General features: G+C 39.7%; 1 protein-coding gene across 2 annotated transcripts in view; it reads left to right on the top strand.

Annotated features, from left to right (window-relative positions):
• Ulk2 (unc-51 like autophagy activating kinase 2) overlaps positions 1-24,795 on the top strand; it is an 88,554-nt gene that overhangs the window by 17,694 nt on the left and 46,065 nt on the right. Inside the window, exons 6-13 of one of the 2 annotated variants that reach the window (XM_036195665.1) lie at positions 3,996-4,169; positions 4,812-4,885; positions 9,020-9,121; positions 10,136-10,194; positions 12,164-12,246; positions 13,975-14,022; positions 15,148-15,236; positions 21,408-21,579. In XM_036195665.1, the coding sequence (XP_036051558.1) occupies positions 3,996-4,169; positions 4,812-4,885; positions 9,020-9,121; positions 10,136-10,194; positions 12,164-12,246; positions 13,975-14,022; positions 15,148-15,236; positions 21,408-21,579 (801 nt within the window). The remainder of the gene's footprint in view (positions 1-3,995; positions 4,170-4,811; positions 4,886-9,019; positions 9,122-10,135; positions 10,195-12,163; positions 12,247-13,974; positions 14,023-15,147; positions 15,237-21,407; positions 21,580-24,795) is intronic. The other variant, XM_036195666.1, reaches the window with a different exon arrangement.

The raw sequence follows: 24,795 nt of genomic DNA, 5'->3' as shown, positions 1-24,795 counted from the left end.
GGATTTCTCTGTGTAGCTTTGGAGCCTTTCCTGAAACTCACTTTGTAGCCCAGGCTGGCCTTGAACTCACAGAGATCTGCCTGGCTCTGCCTCCCGAGTGCTGCAATTACAGGTGTGCGCCACCACTGCCTGGCCTGGTTCTTATTTTCTAAACTCACACAAGGATTGAACTTTTTCTGACTATGAGGAAGGGATTTAGAGGAAGGGCTTTCCCCAGGAGGGAAGAAATCAAATAGAATATGTTTCTCTTCAAAAGGTACAGCTGGCTTGCCATCATTGGGCCAATTAGTTCTTTTCATTTCTTTTTTTTTTTTTTAAGATTTATTTATTTATTATGTATACAGTGTTCTGCCTGCATGTGTGCTTGCAGGCCAGAAGAGGGCACCAGATCTCATTGCAGATGGTTGTGAGCCACCATGTGGTTGCTGGGAATTGAACTCAGGACCTCTGGAAGAGCAGCCAGTGCTCTTAACCACTGAGCCATCTCTCCAGCCCTCCTTTCATTTCTTTAAAAATAAATTTTTTAGCTGGGTAGCGGTGGTGCACACCTTTAATACTAGCACTTGGGAGGCAGAAGCAGGCAGATCTCTGAGTTTGAGGCCAGCCTGGTCTACAGAGTTGCAGGACAGCCAGGGCTACACAGAGAAACCCTGCCTCAAAAAAAAAAAAATTTTTTTTTTTAAAGCCATGAAAGTAGAAGGGAGGAGTGAGTGGGAGGAGAAAGGGAGTGGGAAGGCAATGATATGTATGTGTATATACAAAAAGTCGTTGTTATATATAATGAATGTATGCTAATAAGAGTCAGAGACATGGTGGCCCATTGGGTAAAGCTACTTGCTGCCACATGGTGAAAGGAGAGAATATATTCTTTTAAGTTATCTGCTGACCTCCATATGTGTGCTCCCTGCCCACTAAATGAATAAGTAAGCATTATTTAATTTTTTTTTTTTTTTTTTTTTTTTTGGTTTGTTGAGACAGGGTTTCCCTGTGTAGCTTTGTGCCTTTCCTAGAATTCACTTGGTAGCTCAGGCTGGCCTCGAACTCTCAGAGATCCACCTGCCTCTGCCTCCCGAGTGCTGGGATTAAAGGCATGCGCCACCACTGCCGGCTTAAAATTTTAATATATGCTAATAAAAACATTTGGGCCACGTGGTGGTGGCACATGCCTTTAATCCCAGCACTCGGGAGGCAGAGGCAGGCAGATCTTTGTGAGTTCGAGGCCAGCCTGGTCTACAGAGCGAGATCCAGGAAAGGCGCAAAGCTACACAGAGAAACCTTGTCTCGAAAAACCAAACCAACCAAACAAACAAAAAACATTTGAAAAATTAAAATCATAGTCAGTGGGGTAGGAGTGATGATGACCCAGTGGTTAAGAGTACTGGCTACTCTTCCAGTGGACCTGGGTTCAGTTCCCAGTATCCACATGGCAACTCACAATTTGTAACTGTAGTCCAGAGGATCTGATGCCTTCTTATGGCCTCTCAACACCAGGCTTGCATGTGGTGTACATACATACATGCAAGCAAAATACCTATATACATAGAAATTAAATTTAAAAAATCATAGTCAAAGAATATATTTATATGGATATTTGTTATAATTTAAAAAGCCAGTAATGTAATAAGAAATTTAAAATATTGAAATTATTTTGTGGTAGATTTTAGTACTAAATGATATTTGAAATTCTGAACCCCAAATGTGTACAACATATATATGTATGTTTGTTGCATATCAGATATTTTATTACGATTCATAACAGCAAAATTACATTTACAAAGTTACAACAAAATAATTTTATGGTTGGGGCCACCACAGCATATGTGAGGGTAGCAGCTTTAGGAAGGTTGAGGACTGTGATCTAACATTAATTTGACTCACCTACTAACGTACAGTAAGAAACCTATATCTTAGCATTTATAGGAAAGTAGATGTGGAAGAATGTATTTCAGATTTTTAATTTTTAATTAATTAATTTATTTAGATTTGTTTTTATTTTATGTGTATTGGTATCTTGCCTGCATGTGTGTCTGTGTGATGGTGTCGGATCCCCTGGAACTAGAGTTACAGACAGTTGTAAGTTGCCATGTGAGTGCTGGAAACTGAACCCAGGACCTCTGGAAGAGCAGCCAGTGCTCTTAACTGCTGAGCCATCTCTCCAGCCCGTATTCCAGATTTTTTAAAATTTATTTTTGTTATTATTATTTTGTATGAATGGGTTGTTTTGCCTGCATATGTTTGTATACCATGTGCATGAAGTGCCTCCAGAGGCCAAGAAAGGATGTTGTATTCCCCGGGACTGGAGTTACAGATGGCTGTAATCTGCCCTCTGTAAGACCTAGGGATCAAACCTGAGTCCTTTAGAAGAGTAACCAGAGAGTGCTCTGAACTGTTGAACCATCTCTCCAGCCCCTAGCCCCCCAATTTTATTTTTTTGTTTTTTGAGACAGGGTTTCTCTGTGTAGCTTTGTGCCTTTCCTGAACTTATTCTGTAGCCCAGGTTGGCCTCAAACTCACAGAGATCCACCTGGCTCTGCCTCCTGAGTGCTGGGATGAAAGGCATGTGCCATTGCCAGGCTCTGTAGAGAGAACCTGTCCAAAAAGCAGGGGCAGCGCGGGGGTGGGGGTGGAGAGGAGATCAGAACAAAGAACCTCAGAGGAGAAGATAAGAACAGGCCTGATAGGAAAATAATTTAGTAATTTTTAAACCATGGAGATTGACTTTATTTGATCTTAAGGACATAATGTCAACTAGTTATTAAAGAGATTTTAAACCATGAAGTGTCACTTGACATGTTATTAAAATAATTTTAAAGCTATAGCTTTTCACTTGTTACAGATGTTAATGTTATTTTTACCTTTCTTGTTACACGTTTGAAAATGCTATAGAATGTTCTCTAAGTATTGTAAGGGCAGAAATATGCTCACAAAGTAAAGATTTAGTGTGTTTGGGCATGTGTATATAAATGTGTGTCACATATGCAGCTGCATGTGGGGGCCAGAAGAGCTCATTGGATGCTTCTGGAACTGGAGTTAGAGGTAGTTTTTAGTCACATGATGTGGTGCTGGGAACTAAACTTGGTACTGGAAGCACTCGTAATTGTAAGCCGTCTCTCCAGCCCATCACGAAGGATTTAAATCTTTCGTGTAGATTCAGGAGATTGCACTTGTCACATTGAGATTCATTGCTATAGAAAGTTTATACTTGCATACCTAACTATATTTGTGTGTACATAATATGGTAGGCCTTTTTGAAGTTTTCAATACTAAGTATATTGTTTCGTATTATCACAATTACTTTATAAATTCAGTCTCATCAAATTTATAGAGAAGAGGGATTGTCTTCCAGAGTCATGCACAAGCAGGAGCTGGGATTTTAAAAGCCCTACACCCTACACCAAGATATTAGCCTATAGCCTCTCTAAATGCAGTGATAGTTACTGAGTAATGATTACAGGAGTGGAAACAGGACTTCTTAAATGTCCCTTCACTTATGAGAAATCCTGTGTGGGCAGGAGTACTGTAGTTATGAGAGGTAAGGGGAAGAGACAATAGAGCTCCCTGGCAGTGGGTTCCACATAAGGATTTCATTTGTCTTTAGTTTCTGTTCATGAGCTGCTTGGTACTAAACTTGAATAGTTTTCCTGAGTATGGCCAGTGTAAAGGGAACTTATTTTTTGTTCTGTAAAGACATTGCGTTTGTTGAGTACCTCTTGTGTTCAGAGCTGTGCTATAGGAACCTTGACTTGTAAAAATGGGAAAGAAAAAAGACAAGACATTAAAAACAAAATTGCAAATCAGTTCTCTTTAACAGATCAGTTGCTGTTTTTTGAGAAATCTTTTATCTTTTTATAGATTTTGGTTGTTAAATTACCAAAAGGAATACATGTGAACCCTAGCTTCTTATGTATTTCATACCCTCCTTAACTAAATTCTTTTAGTAGAATGAAAAGGTCATTGATTGTGTTTAAGTATTAATGTGACTCCTCTCCCACCAGCTAAAGGAACTCTTGGAGAAGATACTATCAGAGTGTTTCTTCATCAGATTGCAGCAGCCATGCGAATCCTGCACAGTAAAGGGATAATCCATAGGGATCTCAAACCACAGAATATCTTGTTGTCTTACGCCAGTCGAAGAAAGTCAAGTGTCAGTGGTATTCGTATCAAAATAGGTAATCTGCCATATATTGCTTTGTGGAAAGGACATTTTCAGACAGTACTTTTTAGATCATTTTAGTTCAGATATGTTAGACTAATGGATTGTATTGATGCTGTTTTTACATTGTTACAGGTTTCACTGAGATCTGTTTAGATATATGAATCTTTTTCCTGAATCTAAGAAGGGCCAGATCCAAGCCTGCTTCTCTGGGAGAGGAGCTGATACAGTGTGCTTACAGGCAGCAGCTGGTCACTAGCACGCAGCTGTCCCTAGGGCCTCCCTCAGCCTGGGCTGGTGCTTTAGTGCTCTTGGAGTGTGTGAGGCTACTGGTGTTACTGGTGTGATGTTTGTGTTTGGGGGGAGCTGTGCTCACTCATACTGCATTAGAAGTAGCATCTCCACTTGCAGAGAGGGAGAGGGTCCTTGGTTAAGTAGCTAGTGAAGTAGTGACTGCATAGTTGACTGCTGCTACTCTGTAACTTCTTTCAGTTGAGATAGCTACTTGTTTTCCTTTGGTGTATAGACTTTTTCAATAAACACTTGATTTTTACAGTTCTTTTGTGCCTTATGTGTCTTACAGAATTATATTGTATCTGTAAAGTGTGAGCAAAGTGTCATTTGTTCTTTTATTTTTTTTTTTTATTTTGTCAAACAGCCGATTTTGGTTTTGCACGTTACCTACATAGTAACACAATGGCAGCAACACTGTGTGGATCCCCAATGTACATGGTGAGTGAGAAGAACTGCTGTACTTGATCTGAACAGCGATTTATATTGTTGTTAATTATGTTAGCCATAATTGAATCACACAGACAACCTTGCTTTAGCTTGGAAGACATAAAAAAAGTTGTTCCACATTTGTTTTTGGTTTTTGAGTCTTTTTAAATTTTATTATTTTGTGGGATGAATGTTTTTCCCAGCACATATGTCTGTGCACCTCATAAATGCAGTGCCTGAGGAGGCCAAAAGATGGTATCAGATGCTTTAGAACTGGAGTTACAGACAATTGTAAGTCATGTGGTTGCTGGGAATTGAACCTGGATACTTTGGAAGAGCAGACAGTGCTCTTAACTGTTGAGCTATCTCTCCACCTTTCCAGCTCCCTGTTTTTATTTATTTATTTGGTTGGGTTTTTATTTTGTTTTGTGTGTATGTGTGTTTGTGAAATAAGGGCTCACTGTGTAGCCTTGATGGCCTAGAATTCACTTTGTAGACCAGGCTGCATTTAATCCGTCTGTCTGTGCTTCCAGAGTGCTAGGATTAAAGATGTGTGCCACCATGCCAGCCTGTTTTTATTTATTTTTTAAGATCAGTTATGATAGAACCTAAGTATTGGTTCTTTTGTTGTTGCTGTGATAGGAAAGCATGAGCAAAGGCAGCTTGTAGAAGGAAGAACTTATCTCACTTTGGCTTATGGTTCCAGAGAGATAGTAGTCTATAATGGCAAGCCAAACATGGCAACGGGCAGCTGGAGCAGGGAGCTGGCTGAGCACATTGGTCCACTAACAGGAAGCCAATAAGTTAGAGAGAACAGGAAGTGGGGTGAAGCTATAATCCCTCAGTGCCCACCTCCAGTGACATACTGCCTCCAGCAAGGCTTCAACATAAAAGTCCCACCGCCTCCCCAAACAGCACCATCGGGGCCGGTGTCCAAACACACGAGCCTGGGGATATTCTCATTCAGACCTCAGCGCCCAGGTCGAGTCAACTGAAATAGAAATGTCTGCAATAATAAGAATACTTACAGAAAGCCGGGTGGTGGTGGCGCACGCCTTTAATCCCAGCACTCAGGAGGCAGAGGCAGGCGGATCTCTTCTTGAGTTTGAAGCCAGCTTGGACTACACAGACTCTGTTGTTTTGTTTTTTTTTTTTAAAAAAAGAATACTTACACAATGCCTTTTGGGGCACCGCCTCCTCTATAAAATATGCATATCTTTTACATTGTCTGTCTTAACAAGTTCCCTACATTGTCGAAGTTGTTTTCTTTTTCTTTTTCTTTTTTTTTCTTTTCTTTCTTTCTTTTTTTTTTTTTTTTTTTTTTTGGTTTTTCGAGACAGGGTTTCTCTGTGTAGCTTTGAGCCTTTTTCCTGGAACTCACTCTGTAGACCAGGCTGGCCTCGAACTCACAGAGATCCACCTGCCTCTGCCTCCCTAGTGCTGGTATTAAAGGTGTGCACCACCACTGGCCTGTCAGAAGTTGTTTTCTTTTAGCTCCACACTTAATGCTGAAAAATAACTTCTTAACTTCTTATCCTTTGATATACAGTGGGTTATGAGACTTATAAACTAATGTGAAGTAATAAACTTAAAAATAACTTAGTTATAGAGCTGCAGGATTATATGAATAAATAAATATGCCTCTCGTGAGGAAGAAGCAAATAGATCTCTGTGAGTTTGAGGCCAGCCTAATCTACATAGCAAGTTCCAGGCCAGCTCAGATTGCACAGTGACACAGTGATAGCCTGTCTCAAAACAAAAATGCCCATTTCCGTTCTGAGTTTGTGTAAACTCAACTTTGAGTATTGGCATTTGTCTATAATCTCAGAATTCAAGAGGTTGAGGTAGGATGATCGTGAATCCCAGGTCAGCCTGGACTGATTAGCAAGATCTCATCTCATAAAGCCAAAACAAATCAAAACAAAACTTTGAGGTCAAAGGAACCAGTAATCCAAGGTCTAGGGTTTTTGTTGTTGTTGTTTGTTTGTTTGTTTTTAAATAGGATTTACTTTTTTTTTTTTTTTTTAAAGATTGATTTAGTATGTACAGTGTTCTGCCTGCATGTGTGCCTGTATGCCAGAAGAGGGCACCAGATCTCATTACAGATGGTTGTGAGCCACTATGTGGTTGCTGGGAATTGAACTCAGGACCTCTGGAAGAACAGCCAGTGCTCTTAACCTCTGAGCCATCTCTCTAGCCCAGGGTTTACTTTCTAAATCACAGTTTTATTGCTTGTATGTAATAAACTCTACACTTTAATAAAAATCTAAAAATTGTAAATCTTAAGTATGAAATTAGGTCAGGGACAGGGCTTGGTGGCATATGCCTATAATCCCAGCATTTAGGAAGTGGAGGTAGGAGGATCAAGAGTTAATTAGGGCCAGCCTACGCTATGTATATAGCAAGACTATGTCTCAAAAAAGAAAAAAGAAATTTTAGCCTTGAACAAAGTCTTTTGGCTGTTTATTAAAGAAAGTTGACTATCTGGGGAATATAGCTCAGTGGTGCAGGCCCAGGGTACAATCTCCTGAGCCATGAGTAGGGGAAAAAAGACTCAGTTGAGAAATGTACTGGGGAGCAGAACGAGAGAACACAGCAATTAAGAGCACTCACTGCGGCCGTGCATGGTGGCACACACCTTTAATCCCACCACTTGGAGGTAGAGGCAGGTCAATCTCTGGGCTACAGAGTGAGTTCCGGGAAAGGTGCAAAGCTACATAGAGAAACCCTGTCTTTTTAAAAAAAAAAAAAAAAAAAGAGCACCCACTGCTAGTGTAGAGGACTTGGGTCAGTTCCCAGCACCCTTCAGCGGTTTCTAAGCATCAACAGCCTCAGTTCCAGGGGACCTCTGAGGGCACTGCACACTTGTACCCAGACACACATGCAGGCAAAACATCCAAAAATATAAAATAAAATGGAAAAAATTTAAATTTACTATGAACAAATGTTCTGTATGGAAAATAGTTTCACATTAAGTGTAGTTGACCTCTTTACCAGTTGTTTGGTTGAGTTTTTTTATTTTTTAGGGGGTGGGTGGGTCTTATTTTGAGACAGGGTCTCTCTATGTAACTTTGGCTGGCCTGGAGCTTGCTATATAGACCAGACTGGCCTCAAACTCAGAGATCTGCCTCCTGAGTGCTGGGATTAAAGGCATATGTCGGCAGAAGTATGTTTTTAAAAAACAATACTTGGGGGCTGGAGAGATGGCTCAGAGATTAAGAGCACCGACTGCCCTTCCAAAGGTCCTGAGTTCAATTCCCAGCACCCACATGGTGGCTCACAACCATCTGTAATGAGATCTGGCACCCTCTTCTGTGAACATAATAAATAAAATATTTTTAAAAAACCAATACTTGATGAGGTTGGCAAACCACTTAAAACAAAGGGCCACTGCTTTTTATTTTTATTGTACTTTTTTTATGAGTCAGTGTTGCTCAAGCTTGTGAACCCTCAGCCTCCCAAGTATTAGGATTATAAACATGTACTTCACACCTGACTGTCTTTGATTTATTTTGGGGATAGGGTGGGTTTCGAGACACCGTTTCTCTGTGAAGTTTTGGTGCCTGTCCTGGATCTCACTCTGTAGACCAGGCTGGCCTGGAACTCACAGAGATCTGGCTGGCTGGCTGGCTCTGCCTCCCGAGTGCTGGGATTAAAGGGATGCGCCACCACTGCCCAGCTATTACAAATGTTTTTAAATTACAGAAAAATATAAAGGATAATGTAACAAACATTTGTGTACCTACCATCCATTCTTAACAAAACATTTTGCTGTTTATGCCTTGATCTTTTTTTAATGAAAAGATATTCAGGCAATACAAGTCCCTTTTGTCCCTTCCCCTGATTCTGTCATGTTCTTATCTCTTACCCTGCGGGAGCCTCTGGACCTGTAATTAGTATATAGTTTCTTATTGCTATAATACTCTTACTATACTTTGTATCCATTATAAAATAGACATTTATTTCTTTTTTCATGCAACATTGTATTGTAATCCTAACTTCATGGCAGTATCATTCTATCAGAGTAATATCACAGTATGTTAACATTTTATTTAGTAATATGATCAGATCATTATCAGTGAATCAACATGTGCACATTAAGGCTGTAACTAACATGGTTCATGTCTCTTGAATTTTTGTGAACAGGCTCCTGAGGTCATTATGTCTCAACATTATGATGCTAAGGCAGATTTATGGAGCATTGGAACAGTGATCTATCAATGCCTAGTTGGAAAACCACCTTTTCAGGTAGGCTGACTTTGTCTTACATCCCTGGTTCTCAGATCTAGCTTTGCAGCTGCCTTTGGTTATAAAATGAGGAAACCTTTGGTTTGTTACGGGTGGTCTGTGGGGGCCGGGGCGTTTGCCTTTCCTCTCTGTCTGCTTGCCTTTGTGGTTGGACCGGCATGAAGGCTGCTGGATGTTTTCTAGGCTAGTGGAGTAGAGGCAGGCCTAGCTAACCCTGAGAAGAATGGAAACCAAAGCTCTTCCTGCTAGCCTGGTGTGGGGTCATGGAATCCAGATGAGGTGGGGCTGTTCTGATGGGTCATGGAAGTCTCATTTCCAGCTCTCCATTCCTGGCTCTCTGGGTGAGAAGGGGGCAGTTGTTGAATTTTTGGTTCTTTCTTCCTCATCTCCTTTTCCTATTAAGAGGATGACCTTCAGAAGATAAGACAGCATCTCTTGAGTTCATATTATCATGTTATAATTTTTTAGTCTTATTCATTTTTTAACCTGAAAGTTGTAACGGAGTGAAATTCTGTACCCAGCATGGTATAAAAAGAAATCAGTAATGCAGTCCAGTAGTTGCTCGGCCTTCCCAGTGTGGTTTGTAGATAAAGGAAGTCTGACTAATCCAGCCAATCTTCCTGCGACAGTGCTGCTGTTAGGTAGAGACAGTATGGCAATATGCTTGCTTGAAAGTCAGAGAGTACAACACCTAGAGTGTTATACACAACAACAATGTACTTACTGTGTGGGCCATGGAACCTCCAGAGTAGCAGAGTAGCAGCTCTTCTGTTTCAGGCTCCTTTGAGGGTCTGACCCCAGAAAAGGTATATTGTACCAAGATACTCAGAATTTGCAAATTATCTCAGAGGTTTTGTATGTCTTTTGTGCCCACCAGTCCATTCATGATCAGTCCATGGCACTCAGGGTCAGCATCCACATACATTCTACAGTAGGATCATGAGTGTTAATCATGGGTTTGGAAGTTTTGTCCTACTCTATTTAGAAAGTTAATTTGTTATTTTTCTTAAATAGGCTAATAGTCCTCAAGACCTAAGGATGTTTTATGAGAAAAACAGGAGCTTAATGCCTAGGTATGTGATTAAAATTTATTTATATTACACTGGGTTTTACTTTTTTAAAATGTTATTTACTTGCTTATTTAGGTAGTAGTCTTTCTCTGTAGCCCGTATAGCCTCAAACCCACAATCCTACCTTACCTTTGTAAGTGCAGGTACAGGGTAATAACCATCATTCTTGTCTAGTCTGGGCTTACTGTTTATGAATGCAGTGTTATTTATTTGAATGCCATGTTTTGTACATTTCTGTTGATGAGTCTGTTTCAATTTATAGTAATGTTATAATAGGAAATTATAAAGTTGCTAACACACCATAAATACCTAGGTAGTGTTGTGTTATTTGTTTTTTAAAATGCAAATTTAAGAGAAGACGCTGGGTGGTGGTGGTGGTGATGGTGGTGGTGGTGGTGGTGGTGGTGGTGCACATCTTTAATCCCAGCACTTGCAAGGCAGAGGCAGGCTGATCTCTGTGAGCTCAAAGCCAGCCTGGTCTACAGCTTGAGTTTCAGGAAAGGCGCCAAAGCTACACAGAGAAACCCGGTGTCGAAAAAAAAAATTAAGAGAAGACATCACAGAACCTATATGTGTTACTGTGTGGAGGCAAATAGACACAGATTCATAAAGCAGAAAGTAAATTCCTATCTAGGCTGTGTACACTCCATAGCAATAATAAGAGTTATTATGTATTTTTCCAAATGTTCTTTGTGGGAGTTCGTTACACATACTTGAGAGAGAATGTGTGTGTCCATGTCTGTGTCCGTGTTCGTGCAGTTTAAAGTAAATTACATTTTGAGTTGTATTTTCTTTTTAAGATTGGCTCTTGCTCAGCTCAGCCTCCTGAATGCCAAATTTACAGACATGCATCACCATGCCTGGCTTCCATTTGTTTTTTATGCTGTATTTTAGATGTTCAGCAGCAGTATGTTCATCTTTTTTAATAGCTATGCAGAGTCTTAGAAAACTAGATGTTCTATTTTATTTAATCACATTCCTGTTCTTTTCATTTTTTGCTTACTACAAACAAGCTTTAGTGAAAGTATAGGGGGTATCATACACCACTGTGCATTTCTTTTTAGAATTAACTGCTAGAAATGGAATTGTTGGACTGACTGACAGGTGCACTCTCTAAATAGTCTTTTCTGTTAGATGCAGCAGTGTAAAGAAAAGACCTTTCCCCATAAAGGGAAAAGACCAATTAGATATTTTCTTTCTTTCTTTTCTTTTCTTTTTAAAATTTATTTATTTATTTAGGTTTTTTAAGACAGGGTTTCCCTGTGTAGCTTTGGAGCCTGTCCTGGAACTCTGTAGCCCAGACTGGCCTCCAACTAACAGACATCCACCTGCCAATTAGCTATTTTAACTTATATTATTCTCCTCATTAATGAAGTTGGCTCATCTTTATTTGCCCTAGTATCTTTTACTTATTTGTATCCCCTGACATATTATATTTCTGTTCTGTTCCTATTTTTCAGTTGCTTTGCTATTTTAATACTGGCTTTTGGAATTGTATTCCTTGTCAGTTGTATTTAATTAATAAGCTTTGCCCTTTTCTAGACAGACCTGGAGGAGTTTTTTTGTTTTTCTTTAGAGACTCTTATAGCAACTGTTAATACAAGTTGTGTTAAAACTCAGGCTCTCCGGTTAGGGATTTAGCTCAATGGTAGAGCGCTTGCCTGGCAAGCACAAGGCCCTGGGTTCGATCCTCAGCTCAAAAAAAAAAAGAAAAAGAAAAAGAAAAGAAAAAAGAAAAACTCAGTTCTGCTCTCTGTTCTAGCAGATACTTGTAAATAACAGTGTTCAACACACGAGGGATCTGTTCAAGTTGCTGGTAATGATCAAAGTTAGTATAGAGAGTGCCCTTTTCCTCACTTGAAGGCATGCAGTTTCGTCGGGTCTTCTTGTTATAGATGTAGTATTTGTGAAAGTGTGTATGTATACATTTTCATACATACAAACTCACCACTTACATTATCTTTTACTTCAGTATTCCCAGAGAAACATCACCTTACTTGGCTAATCTCCTTTTGGGTTTGCTTCAGAGAAATCAAAAGGATAGAATGGACTTTGGTAAGTAATAGCTTTAAACTTTGCATATTTTCTAATTTTGTATTTTCTGAAAAGACTGTATAATTTACATAGAGATAACAGTAAAATAAAAGTCCATTTTGCATTTTTTTTTTCTGGTTTTTCGAGACAGGGTTTCTCTGTGTAGCTTTGCGCCCTTCTTGGATCTTGCTCTGTAGACCAGCCATTTTGCTTTTGTTTGTATTTTTTTCCACTATTTTAATAAAGATTCATCAAGTGCTTATTATGTTCCAGGAATGTGAGATAGAGTAGTAAAGAAAATCTGTGTCTTCATATAGTCAATCATCTAGAGGAGAGATAATAAATTATAAACTATAATTGTTTGTTGGGTTAGACAGTGCCAGGTACTGGTGCAGAAAGAGAAGGAGGCGATGTGGAGTGAGGAACTAACATTTTAAACAAGGTAGTCCACTGTCGTAGCAACAAAGAATCAGTCAACCCCAAATGAAGATCTGTTGTGTGGCTACCTCTGGGAAGAGAATTTCCGGCAGAGGGGAAATCGTTGGGGAGGCTTTGAGCTGGGATCGTGAATGGAAGCTTGAGAAGCAATGAAGAGGCCACTTAAAGACTGAATGTGATGGAAATTATTTGGTTTTGGGGGGAAAATTGATCTAACGTTTTGTTTTGTTGTTGTTGTTTTGTTTTGTTTTTGTTTTGTGGAGCTGAGGATCAAACCCAGGGCCTTGCACTTGCTAGGCAAGCACTCTACACTGAGCTAAATCCCCAACCGGTTCTAACGTTTTAAAAAGTATCCATCTGGCTATTTCTTTAGAACAAACTGTTGCGACAGGAAAGTAAAAGGCTGAGAGTTAATTCATTTGACAGCAGAGTGTAGCTTAAGTTGGGATAATAGCAGTGAAGGATGTATTAAGTACTTGGGATTCTGGACTTTTCTAGATGTGGGGTTTCAGTATTTTTTTCTAATGGTTTGATAAGAAACAAACTTAAAGATGACTTCATGGGTTTTAGCCTGAGCAACTGGAAGAATGGCCTGTCAGTTACAGAAATAGGAAAGCTGTAGAAGAGAAGGGACTGTGGGGATCAGCAGAGATCTGATTAAACTGATTCAATCTGTTACATTTATGATGACCACTGGATAGCTAAGTGCAGATGTCAGAGAGCACGTGAATGTTGGGCGAGAGCTAGGTTGAGGATAAATCTAGGAAATGTCAGCCAATGAGTGGTATTTATTAATCATGATTTTTTAAAATTGCTTTATTGACTTATTAAAATTTATTAGTTATTTTCTTAATGGTTGATACAGGGATTATGATGTGTATCTTATCACAGTCTACTTCATATAACTGGCAATTGAATTCCATTAAAGACAGAAAATTAATTTTCTGTTGTAATTCCATTTTGTCCTTTGTAATGTGCTGTAACTGTCACACAGTACACCTATGTTATTTAAACACAATTAAGTATTGTGTTATGTAGTCTTAAAAAAAAGAATGAAAGAAGAAAAATATCTATATAGAGTCTTAGTAGTAACATAAATATTTACCACTTCTGATATTTGAAGTTACTATTCCATATCTTTTCTTTGCTCTGATAAATTTCTATTTATCTCTGCTCCTTTTGCAGTCTCATTGTTATTTCATCTAGTTGTGGATATCTTTTAGTTGGAAGCCTTAGCTTTAATGGCTGGGACATCTCTCCAGCCCTAGTCAGTGTCTGTCCTAAAGGTTGTGTTCTCACGTTTCATTACAGAAGCATTTTTCAGCCATCCTTTTCTTGAGCAAGTTCCAGTTAAAAAATGTAAGTACCCATTTTTACTTACAGAGAGTATGCAAGCTGAAAGAAAAGATTAATGTTTTGAAACACAAATTTAATTGTGTTTCTCAAAAATTCCTTGAGCATTCCCTAGATACCTATAATTGTCTGATCAACAATTTTCCTTTCTACATCCAAATTGAAAAAGGTTTAGTAACTGCTGCATTTTTATTAAAAAATATAAAATTATGTTTTATGAGTGTGTGTGTGTGTGTGTGTGTGTGTGTGTGTGTGTGTGTGTACACCCAGAGGACAACTTGCAGGAGTCAGTTCTCTCCTTCTACCATGTAGGTCCTGCTGATCAAACTCAGATGGTCAGGTATGGTGGCAAGCACCTTTACCTGCTAAGTCATCTCTCTAGCCCAGTTTCTGTATTTTTTGTTAATTTTTAATTTTTAAATTAAGATATAAAAATATTTCTCTTTGTTATTCTTAAGCATGTCTTTGTGTCTGTGTATGGATATGTACACATGAGTGCAGGTGCTCAGGAAGGTTGGATCGCTTGGAGATGGAGTTACAGATGGATGTGAGGCAGCTGATGTGGGTGCTGGGAACCAGACTAGCACTCTTCCCTGCTCTTTCATTTATTTATTTATTTTGTGTGTTTGTATGTTCCTGTATGTGCACACATGTGGAAGTTAAAGGACAACTTGATTGGGTTCCTTCTTCCGTGGGTTCTAGGGTTTGAATTCAGGTGGTCGGATTGGCTACAAATACCTTTACCTGCTGAGCCATCTGCCCAGCCATTTTTTTGTCGTCCCACCCCCCCACCTCCCAAGATACCGAGATAGAGTTTCTCTATGTAACAGTGTGGCTGTCCTGGAACTCGATCTGTAGACCAGGCTGACCTTGAACTCCCAGAGATCCACCTCCAGATAGGCCTTCTGAGTGCTGGAATCAAAAAAGGTGTGTGCCGCCACCACCTTGCTTTTTTCTTGCTTAAATAGTTTGTTGCATTTTTTGTTCCATCCATGGAAGCACTAATGAATAGATGAATGCAAATTTTGGGTTAAAATGAGGTGGTTGTTGTTTTTTGAAGAGCTTGTACTCTTAGGCAGATCTTACAAGCCACTATAGAGAAATACAGTTTTTGACTTGTTTCTTCCCCAGCTTGCCCAGTCCCGGTGCCTGTGTATGCTGGCCCTGTCCCCGGAAGCTCCTGTGGCAGCTCACCTTCTTGTCGCTTTGCCTCTCCACCAGTAAGTTGGGTTTTATTAATAACAACTTCAGAGTTAGGGCTTTTGTTCTTTTAATGGATGTGTTTACTGTGCAGCTGAGGTCTAGAAGAAAGGACATGGGAGTTGGATCAAGTAGGACCAAAAGGGCCTTGGCCCTTTCCTCTCTTAGCTGTGCAATTTCAGGAAGAAATGATGTGTCTGTAGACCATTTTCTTCTGCACCATGATTGTTACTACCACCTTCTTGTTCCACATGGGAATTTAGTGGTACGTGCAAACAAAGAATGCTCGTTAGAGGTGGATAAGCAGTAACTAATTACTGTACACTCTAAGTGTTCCGATTCCATGGGTTTGAGGAGTGGGGGATAACCTTGGAGCTGGACGTCACTGGCTGCACAGTGATGACTAGCCCTGCCACTCCAACCTCCTAAGTCTCTTGCAGTCTCTCAGTTAATCCTTGGAGGCTGGGTCCTCTCCAGTTTAAGTGCTGCTTCCTGATCCTGAAGACTTCCGGTTCTCGGGTTGTTTCTTCTTCCTGTTCTGTTCTGTTTTACCTAGTTCTTTTCTACATGTTGTTAGGCCGATCTCCAAGGCTATTATGCCTTATGATCTTGAGACTTTACAACTGTAGGCCCTGAGGGCTCTTGTGTCAGATGTTGTCTTTCACATATTAGCCAAGTAGACATGAGGTTTCGGACAGAAAGATAGGGGAAGCATAAATAAGAAGGCAACTGTGTTAAGCCAGTTGAGACAACTTAAAAGGTTAAGACGAAGCTTTAAAGCTTCTGTATCCCATATTGACATGGTAATAGGATGAGGGCCTTAATCTCTCTGAGCTTGTTTCTTCATACTGAAGTGAATGCAAGCTCTTACCATTTATCTGACACTCAGTACATTTACAGGCAGTGACCACTGCTGTTATTATTTTCATGAGAAACCCAATAGCCATAGATAAAAGAGATGGAGGAACAAAGCTAATTGCTAAAAAATGAGTTTTAGTTTTAAAACCATTAAATAGGGGCTAGAAGCTTGTTCAGTGGTCAAAGTGTTGGCTGTGTAAGCATAAGGACCTCAGTTTACCTCTCCCATATCCATGTACAGTCTGGGCATGATGGCATGTGGACCTAAAACCCTGGCACAGTGCAGTTTCAGAAACAGGTAGATCCCCACAGACTCGCAGAACAACCAGACTAACCAAAACAGTGAGCCCTAGGGTTAGAAAGAACCTGGTTTAAAAAATAAGGTGACGAATGATAGAAGAAGGAATCTGAAGTCAACCGACACCTGCATACACGCTTGTGCACACTTCTACATTACCAAAAAAGTTCATAAAACTACAATCTAGCTGGAAGATTTCTGGTAAAGAAAAAGACATACCCATACACAAAACTGAAGTCCAAGTGGATCAAAGACCTCAACATAAATCCAGTTACACTAAACTTAATAGAAGAGAAAGTAGGAAGTACACTTGAAAGCATAGGCACAGGAGATTACTTCTTAAATATAACACCAACAACACAAACACTGAGCACAACAATTAATAAATGGGACCTCTTGAGAAGCTTTTGTAGGCCAAAAGACACGGTCAATAAGATAAAAAGACAGCCTACAGAATGGGAAAAGACCTTTTCCAACCCCACATCTGACAGAGGACCTATCTCCAAAGTATATAAAGAACTCAAGAAACTAGACATCAAAATACTGAACAGTCCAATTAAAAAATGGGCTAAAGAACTAAACAGAGAATTCTCAAAAGAACAATCACAAATGGCTGAAAGACATTTAAAGAAATGCTCGACAGCCTTAATTATCAGAGAAATGAAAATCAAAACGACTCTTGAGATACCACCTTACACCTGTCAGAATGGCCATGATCAGAAACACTAATGACAGTCAATGTTGGAGAGGATGCGGAGCAAAGGGAACACTCCTCCACTGTTGGTGGGAGTGCAAACTTGTACAACCACTGTGGAAGTCAGTATAGTGGTTTCTCAGAAAATTGGGAATCGATCTACCTCAAGACCCAGCCATGCCACTCTTGGGCATATACCCAAGGAATGCTCAATCACACCATAAGCACACACGCTCAACTATGTTCATAGCAGCACTATTTGTAATAGCCAGAACCTGGAAACAACCTAGATGCCCGTCAACTGAAGAATGGATTAAGAAGATGTGGTACATATACACAATGGAGTACTACTCAGCAGAGAAAAACAATGACAGCATGAAATTTGCAGGCAAATGGATGGAACTAGAAAAAATCATCCTGAGTGAGGTAACCCAAACCCAGAAGGACAAACATGGTATGTACTCACTCATAAGTGGATTCTAGATATAAAGCAAAGAACAATCAGACTACAACCCATAGAACCAGGGAGGCTACATAGCAGGGGGGACCCTAGGATGACTGTGGCTTATAATAAGTTTGGTTTTACTCAATTACTGGGCAAGCCTCAATCAAAGATTTCACTATTAGGATAAGAATTTATACTGTATCAAGCTGATAATAGAAAAATTAATTAATTAATTTTAAAAAAAATAGAAAAAGAGACAAAACCCAAAAAAACCCCTTCTTTCACAACTCTGCACATATAAACCAAATAGAAAAAGTGGTGTGTTAATAAGGCTTACATTACATTTCTATGAATTTGATAGTTTAAGATGAGAGAATGGGCCGGGCGGTGGATGCGCACACCTTTAATCCCAGCACTCAGGAGGCAGAGCCAGGCGGATCTCTGTGAGTTTGAGGCCAGCCTGGACTACGGAGCAAGATCCAGGAAAGGCTCAAAAAAAAAAAAAAAAAGGAGAGAATGGGTGCATGTTCCTATATCTGTCCGGAATACTTGGGGTTGGGGAACCAAACACTAGACTTATGAGTTACTTTTCTTGCTGCTGTGATAAAATGCCTGAAGAAGAGGAAGCATTTATTTTTTGCTCACAGTTTAAAGGGATACAGTTCATTATGATGGGAAAGATGGTGGCAAGAGTTGCCTAAGGCTGTAGCACCTGGGAAGAACTTGACCAAGGTTGTGTGGATCAGGAAGCAGAGAGGGCCTTGGGACAAACTAACTTTTACAAGCACACCTATGGCCTACATTGTCAGCTAGGTCCCATCGCCAAAGGTTCCATAGCCTCCAAAGACAGTGCCATCAGCTAGTGCCCAAGTGTTGAAACATCAGCCAGTGGGGGACATTTTACATTCAAACCATAACATTCTACTGTTGGCTCATAGTCCTCTCTTAATGCAAAATACTCTACCAGACTTTAAAAGTCCCCATAGTCTTAACATTTCAACACTGTTCTGAAGTCCAAAGTCCTCTAAGAATTAAGGCATTCTTTACTGTGAGCCCCCGTGAAATTAAAAAAAAAAAAAAAAAAAAAAAAAAAGTTAGGTGCTTCCAACATATAATGACCAGGGTAAACATCCCCTTTTCAGAAAGGAAAAACATGAGAATATCAAGGAAATAGGGGCCAAAGCAAGGCTGAAACTGTCAGGACAAATATCAAACCCTACAGCTTCCTATCTTCTATCTAGGGTTCATTTGGTACCATCTGGGCTCCATCAGAGCTTCACTTTCATGGCTTCTTCATTCACAGCCCACTAAAGAGCTCCATGTGGGGAATCTGACTCTTCTGTGTATTGCCTGAGCCTCAGCAGCTTCCTTAAACCTTGCCCCAAACCTCCTTTACCTACCCAGTCTTGCCTGTTCATGCCTGAAAAACCAGTAGCATGTGGATGATGCCAACTTCAGTGGAATCTGTACCCTTGGAGCAGAGCTGTAGTGGCCTCTGAGTGTCTGACTGGCTGAACTTGGGAAAGTATTTCCCTAGAAGGCCCTATCTGAACAGGATGTCCAAGAGGCGCTCTCATTCAGTTCCCTTTAAAGAAGTTTTTCAAAAGGGTTTTGCATTGTTATATCATGACACTTTTCACAGACAGGATCTTCCCCTCAAGTTACCTTTCTTATTTTCCAAGTCCAGAATGTGTGAGGTAAGGAATTTGAGTAGGTGAAGATTGATTTGCTGAAAAATGGTTAAAAGTGAGGAGGGCTGGCTGTAGCCCAGTGTAGGGCATTTAGCATGTGTGTATGAGGCCCTCAGTTCTGTCCCTACCCATGCAGAATCAAAATTAAAAATAAAGAAGAGGTGATTTAAAAAAAAAAAAAAAGGCTGGGCACAGGAGTACACACCTTTAATCATAGAACTTGGGAGGCTGAAGCAGGCAGATCGATCTCTCTGAGTTCGAGGCCAGCCTGTTCAAATAGTGAGTTCCAGGACAGCCAGAATACAGAGTGAATAGTAATTAGAGGGGTGTGGGGATTTGAGATGAAAAAAAATGAAACATGTTTGTGTAAAAGGTGGGATCTGCTCTGTGCCGTGAGGAGGCAGATCAAATGGACTACAGAGCAGGCTGGACAGGTAAGCTTTGGATATAAGAGAAGCATTGCTTCGAATGAATAAGAAAGGAGGACAGGGTGGTTGTGGATGCAGGTGCTTTTGGATAACAGAGAAAGAAATTCCAATGTTTCAGTCTAAGTCACTGGCAAGAAATTAGAGTTAGGTACTCAATTTCACTGACTTTTAGTTGTGTAATATTGGGGAAATGACCTGACCCTCTGAGGTTTCCTTTTTAGTTTATTTAGTTGTGAAATGGAGTTCAGAATACAGCTAGAATTAGAGCTGAGCTGAGCAGAGTGTCTGGTTCACAGTTAATGCTTGGGAGTGTCAGTCCTTCATCCTCTCTTCGCTTTACTACCTCAGACAGGGTCTTTAGAAGGGCGACAAGGGAAGTTTCATTACCTATGTGAGAGACACAAAAGCAGAACATGGGACTAGGGAGATTTGCCACAGGTCTCAGCAAGAGACCTTGTTTCAAACAAAACAAGGTGAGAGAGCTGGAGTGATGGTTTGGAGTTAAGGGCACTTGCTGCTCTTCCTGAGGACCTAAATTAGATTGCCAGCACCCATGGAGGGCAACTTACAACTGCTTGTAACTCTAACACATAAACACACATACACACAAATCAAAACAAATAAATAGTTTTTTAAAAGAATAAAATGAGGGTCAGGGCCAGTGGCCCACACCTTTAATCCCAGCACTCATGAGGCAGTGACAGGTGGATCTCTGTAAATTCAAGGCCAACCTGGTCTGTGTAGTTCCAGGACAGCTGATGAATGGCTCTTGGGGAACACCATTAGAGTTTGACCTTTGGTCTCCTGATATGTGTGCACTTGCACATACAACTTCACACATGTCCAAATGTACACACATAAACACAAACAGATGTGGTAAAGTGGTTGAAACTTATTTCCTTCCAAGTGATATTCAAAGTCTCAGTAGAAGTGAATTGGGCTTTTAAGGCTTGAGTTTAAAGAGCATGATGTAGGGGTTTTTTGTTCTTTTTTGTTCTTTTCTGAAATACCAAGAGTAAACAGGAAATCATAGCGACTTAACACAAGTTATTAAATTGGTTGTTTTAGAACTATTGTATAATCAAGTAGCATTATCACCAGAGTCCTTGAACTTGGCAAATGCCAAAAGATACATACAGCTTATACCTAAGTCATTTAAATGTAATTATATACTTCTCTTCCTTTCTTGTCCTATTTCCCATAGACAAATCACCTCCTCCTTTAAAAACAAGCAAAAAAGGAACACACCCATATGCTAAGTTATCTGAATCTTTCTGTGAGTGTAAACTTGTAGTCTAACAGACATTACCCATATTGGTATGTCTGTTCTTTTACATAATAGGATCTTTTGCTTCTCTGTGTACAATGTTTTCTAAAATATGTCTAGAACTTTTTATGCACAATATGGGATTAAGTTGCTAGACATTTTATATTGTTAAGTAAATAGTTACTTAGTATCTGCTTTGCAAGGCCATGATCTGAGACTTGAGAAGTTGTAGTGATAAAAACTCAACCTTCTTAAAGCTTCAGGCAAATTAGACATATACATGTGATAAATGCTATATTTTTAAGAATCATTTGGAATAATGTCTCAGAGGTCTTTCTGTAAACATTTTAAATTGCTTTTCTAAAAGACAGATTTCTGAAGAGATTTTTTTTTGTGTGTGAAATCTTAGATAGAAATTTATTCCCACTTTCATAAAAGCAATACTCTCTAGGCTATTCTGACTTGCATTTGATTATCAGGACAGTGTTAATTTTATGTTGTTAATTTCAGTCCCTTCCAGATATGCAGCATATTCAGGAAGAAAACTTATCCTCCCCACCATTGGGTCCTCCCAACTATCTACAGGTGTCAAAAGATTCTGCCAGTAATAGTAGCAAGAACTCTTCTTGTGACACGGATGACTTTGTTTTGGTTCCACACAACATCTCGTCAGACCACTCATGTGAGAATCTTTTCTACTTGTACACATTATAATTTTTAATATACTAAATTTAAACCTCTATATTTCAACTTGTTGTGTAGGGCACCTTTACAAATGGGCATTTATTTAGTTGTTTTGAATTCTCAGAATTATATACCTACTTTTCTAAAATATGGTTAGTGATTTTCTATAAGATAATATTTTTGAACTCTGAAGGTAATGAAACTGTGTGAAGAAATAATCTCAAATTATGTTTATATCCAAACAGAAAGAGAAGCAAGCAGAATGAGCAAGTATCTTTAAAGAGATGAAGTAAAGGAAGAATCCATTTGAGGGGGAAAGAAAAAGAAATCTAAAAGTCAGAGGAGTCTTTTTGTTGTTTACTGTTTGTTTGAGAGACAGGATTTTCCCCTAGCTGACATCAGACTTGCAATCTCACTGTGTCAGCCTCTTAAGCTCTGAGATTATTTTGGGTATGTACCACCATACTTAGTTTTAGAAGAATCTTTAGGAAATAAGTTCTGGAGAGAATCCAGATTAAATAAACCTAGCCAGGGCTGATTGGAATAGCGAAGAGTGTCAGAAAACCCACAGAGAAGAGAAGTTGGGCAGAACTGATGACAAGGTGAAGAACCAGGATGTGGTTGTGAAGGGGTTAGGCTCAGGAAGTAGAGATCGGCACTGCCTGTGTGCAGAAGAGGTTTGCATTTGGTCTACTTAGTTGCTTGTCACCCACTTACTTCCTAGGTGCTTCTCCCAGGCCTTGTGCTTGCATGTGCATTTGCAAGGTCATAACCCCAGCCTGGACAACCGAAAGGGAAGGAAACAACACGGGCCACGGCAGGCGTGTGGTTTAGAATCGGTGCTGTGCAACTTAGGGTTGCCTTTAAATATCCTGTACTCCTTTATTCAAAGAAGTTAAACCTGTAAAGTTATGAAATATTTCAAAAGAATATATAGCAGAAACTCAAGTCGTCCACCATGACATACTGCTTCTGCATGTGTCAGTATTCTGCTGTATTTATTTTAAACGACTTTTCTAAAGATAGGCAAGTACTACGAGTACATGTAAGTCCCTTTCCTCTTCTCAATCCCCAGGACATGTGTTTTTCCCGTAGATGTTCTGATTCTTTAACCTGTACCTGGACTCATAAAGAGCCTGGTATTTCTGTCCTTTTACGCTCGAAGTAAATGTTATACAGAATTTATTTTTCTAGTTTTTGTTCCTATTTTTGTTATGTGTCTGGATGCATGTCTAAGTCATATGATTAGTTCATTTTAATGCTTCAGTTTTACAGGACAACTCAAACTCCGTTTGCCTATTTCCCTACTTATTTACAACAAATTATTTCTGAAATTTCAGTATTTAACATGTATTATAGGTGTCTGTACAGGCCCCTTTATAAAATATGAGTAGGTGCCTTGTAAATTATGAGTGCAGCATTTGTCTCTGTGAAATGTCAGTGTCAAGAAGTTGTGCCTCTGATCTCTGTTATGCTGCCCAATTTACGATACTTTCTTTTTAAAAATCGATTTTTTCGTATTTAGCTTTACATCATGCAATTAATTTGTAGATCGAGTAAATGGAAGAACCTGATAATCACTGTTTATTTAGTATGTGTGCCTGCATGCCTGGAGGTCAAAAGACAACCCTTAGGGCTCATCTCCCTCCTTCTATCTTATGGGGCCCCAGGATCAGACTCAGGTCATTGGCTTTAGCAGCAGGCCCAGTTTAAAGTCTTAATTGACGTGAGCTGGTCTGGTGGCACATACCTTTAATCCCTTCAAATACTTCAAATTCTCTATTCTTTTTTAAAAAAGATTTATTTATTTATTATGTACACAGTATTCTGCCTGCATGTATCCCTACAGGCCAGAAGAGGGCACCAGATCTCATTACAAGTGGTTGTGAGCCACCATGAGGTTGTTGGGAATTGAACCCAGGACCTCTGGAAGAGTGGTTGGTGCTCTTAACCCCTGAGCCATCTCTCCAGCCCTCTATTATTTCTTAAATGATTTATTTATTTTTATTTCATATGAATTTGTGTTTTGCCTGCATTTATGTCTGTATAAGGGCATCAGATCCCCTGGAAGTGGAGTTATAGACAGTTGTGAGCTGCCATGTGGGGGTACTGGGAATAGACCAGGGTCCTTAGGAAGAGTAGTCAGTGCTCTTAACTGCTGAGTCATCTTTCCAGCCCCAGTTAAATTCTCTATTATTATTTTTAAGATTTATTATTTATTTTTTTACTTTGTTTGTTTTTCAAGACAGGGTTTCTCTGTGTAACTTTGAAGCCTGTCCTGGAACTTGCTTTGTAGACCAGGCTGGCCTCGAACTCACAGAGATCCACCTGCCTCTGCCTCCTGAGTTCTGAGATTATTATTATTTTTATTTTATGAGTGTGTTTATTTTATATAGTATGAATGTTCTGACTGGCACATTGTGTATGTCTGGCACCTACAGAAGCAGGAAAAGAGAACTAGATCACTTAGAGCTGTAGTTAAGGATGGTTGTGAACATGTGGGTGCTGGGAACAGAATCTGGGTCCTCTGCAAGAATAACCAGTGCTCTTAACCGCTGAGCCATCTCTTCAACCCTGTAAATCCTCTTAATTATGAGTATACAACAAAACATTGCACTGTGAAATAAGAACTCCTATAATTAAAAATCTGACAAGTAAATAAAGAACTCAGCAGAAAAGTGCTAAATCCTACAGGAGGTCATTGCTTCGCATTAACCTGTGGATTAGGACTCTGTGGATAACCAGAATGAAGTTATTTTCAGTGAACTTTCACAGCATCATTCTGAAACTGATCTCTTGTGAAGTCAGACGTACTATCATTGCAGAGAGATAACAGCTAAATTTCTCAAGCAATCCAGTTTCAACTGGCATCATCATTAAGCTCCCTTTGCCTTGTCTTTTCACACACACACACACACACACACACACACACACACACACACACACAGAGAGAGAGAGAGAGAGAGAGAGAGAGAGAGAGAGAGAGAGAGAGAGAAAAGTCATCCAATGCTGAGGAGTTACTTATCATTCCCTATGCTCTGTCACCCTGTTCAGACCTTATAAGGAATGTGACTTGTAAATAACCATGGCTCCTTGTTTTTTGTTTTTTTCCTTCTTCAGCCCTTTCTGATTGTAAAACCAAACTTCACTACTCAGCCTACGGAATGCTTACTCTGCTTCATAGAACAAAGCAAAAGCAGTGGCTAATTCTACA

Source organism: Onychomys torridus, chromosome 8, assembly GCF_903995425.1.
Source record: "Onychomys torridus chromosome 8, mOncTor1.1, whole genome shotgun sequence".
Classification (NCBI taxonomy): Eukaryota; Metazoa; Chordata; class Mammalia; order Rodentia; family Cricetidae; genus Onychomys; species Onychomys torridus.
This window is presented reverse-complemented; position numbering and strand designations above follow the sequence as displayed.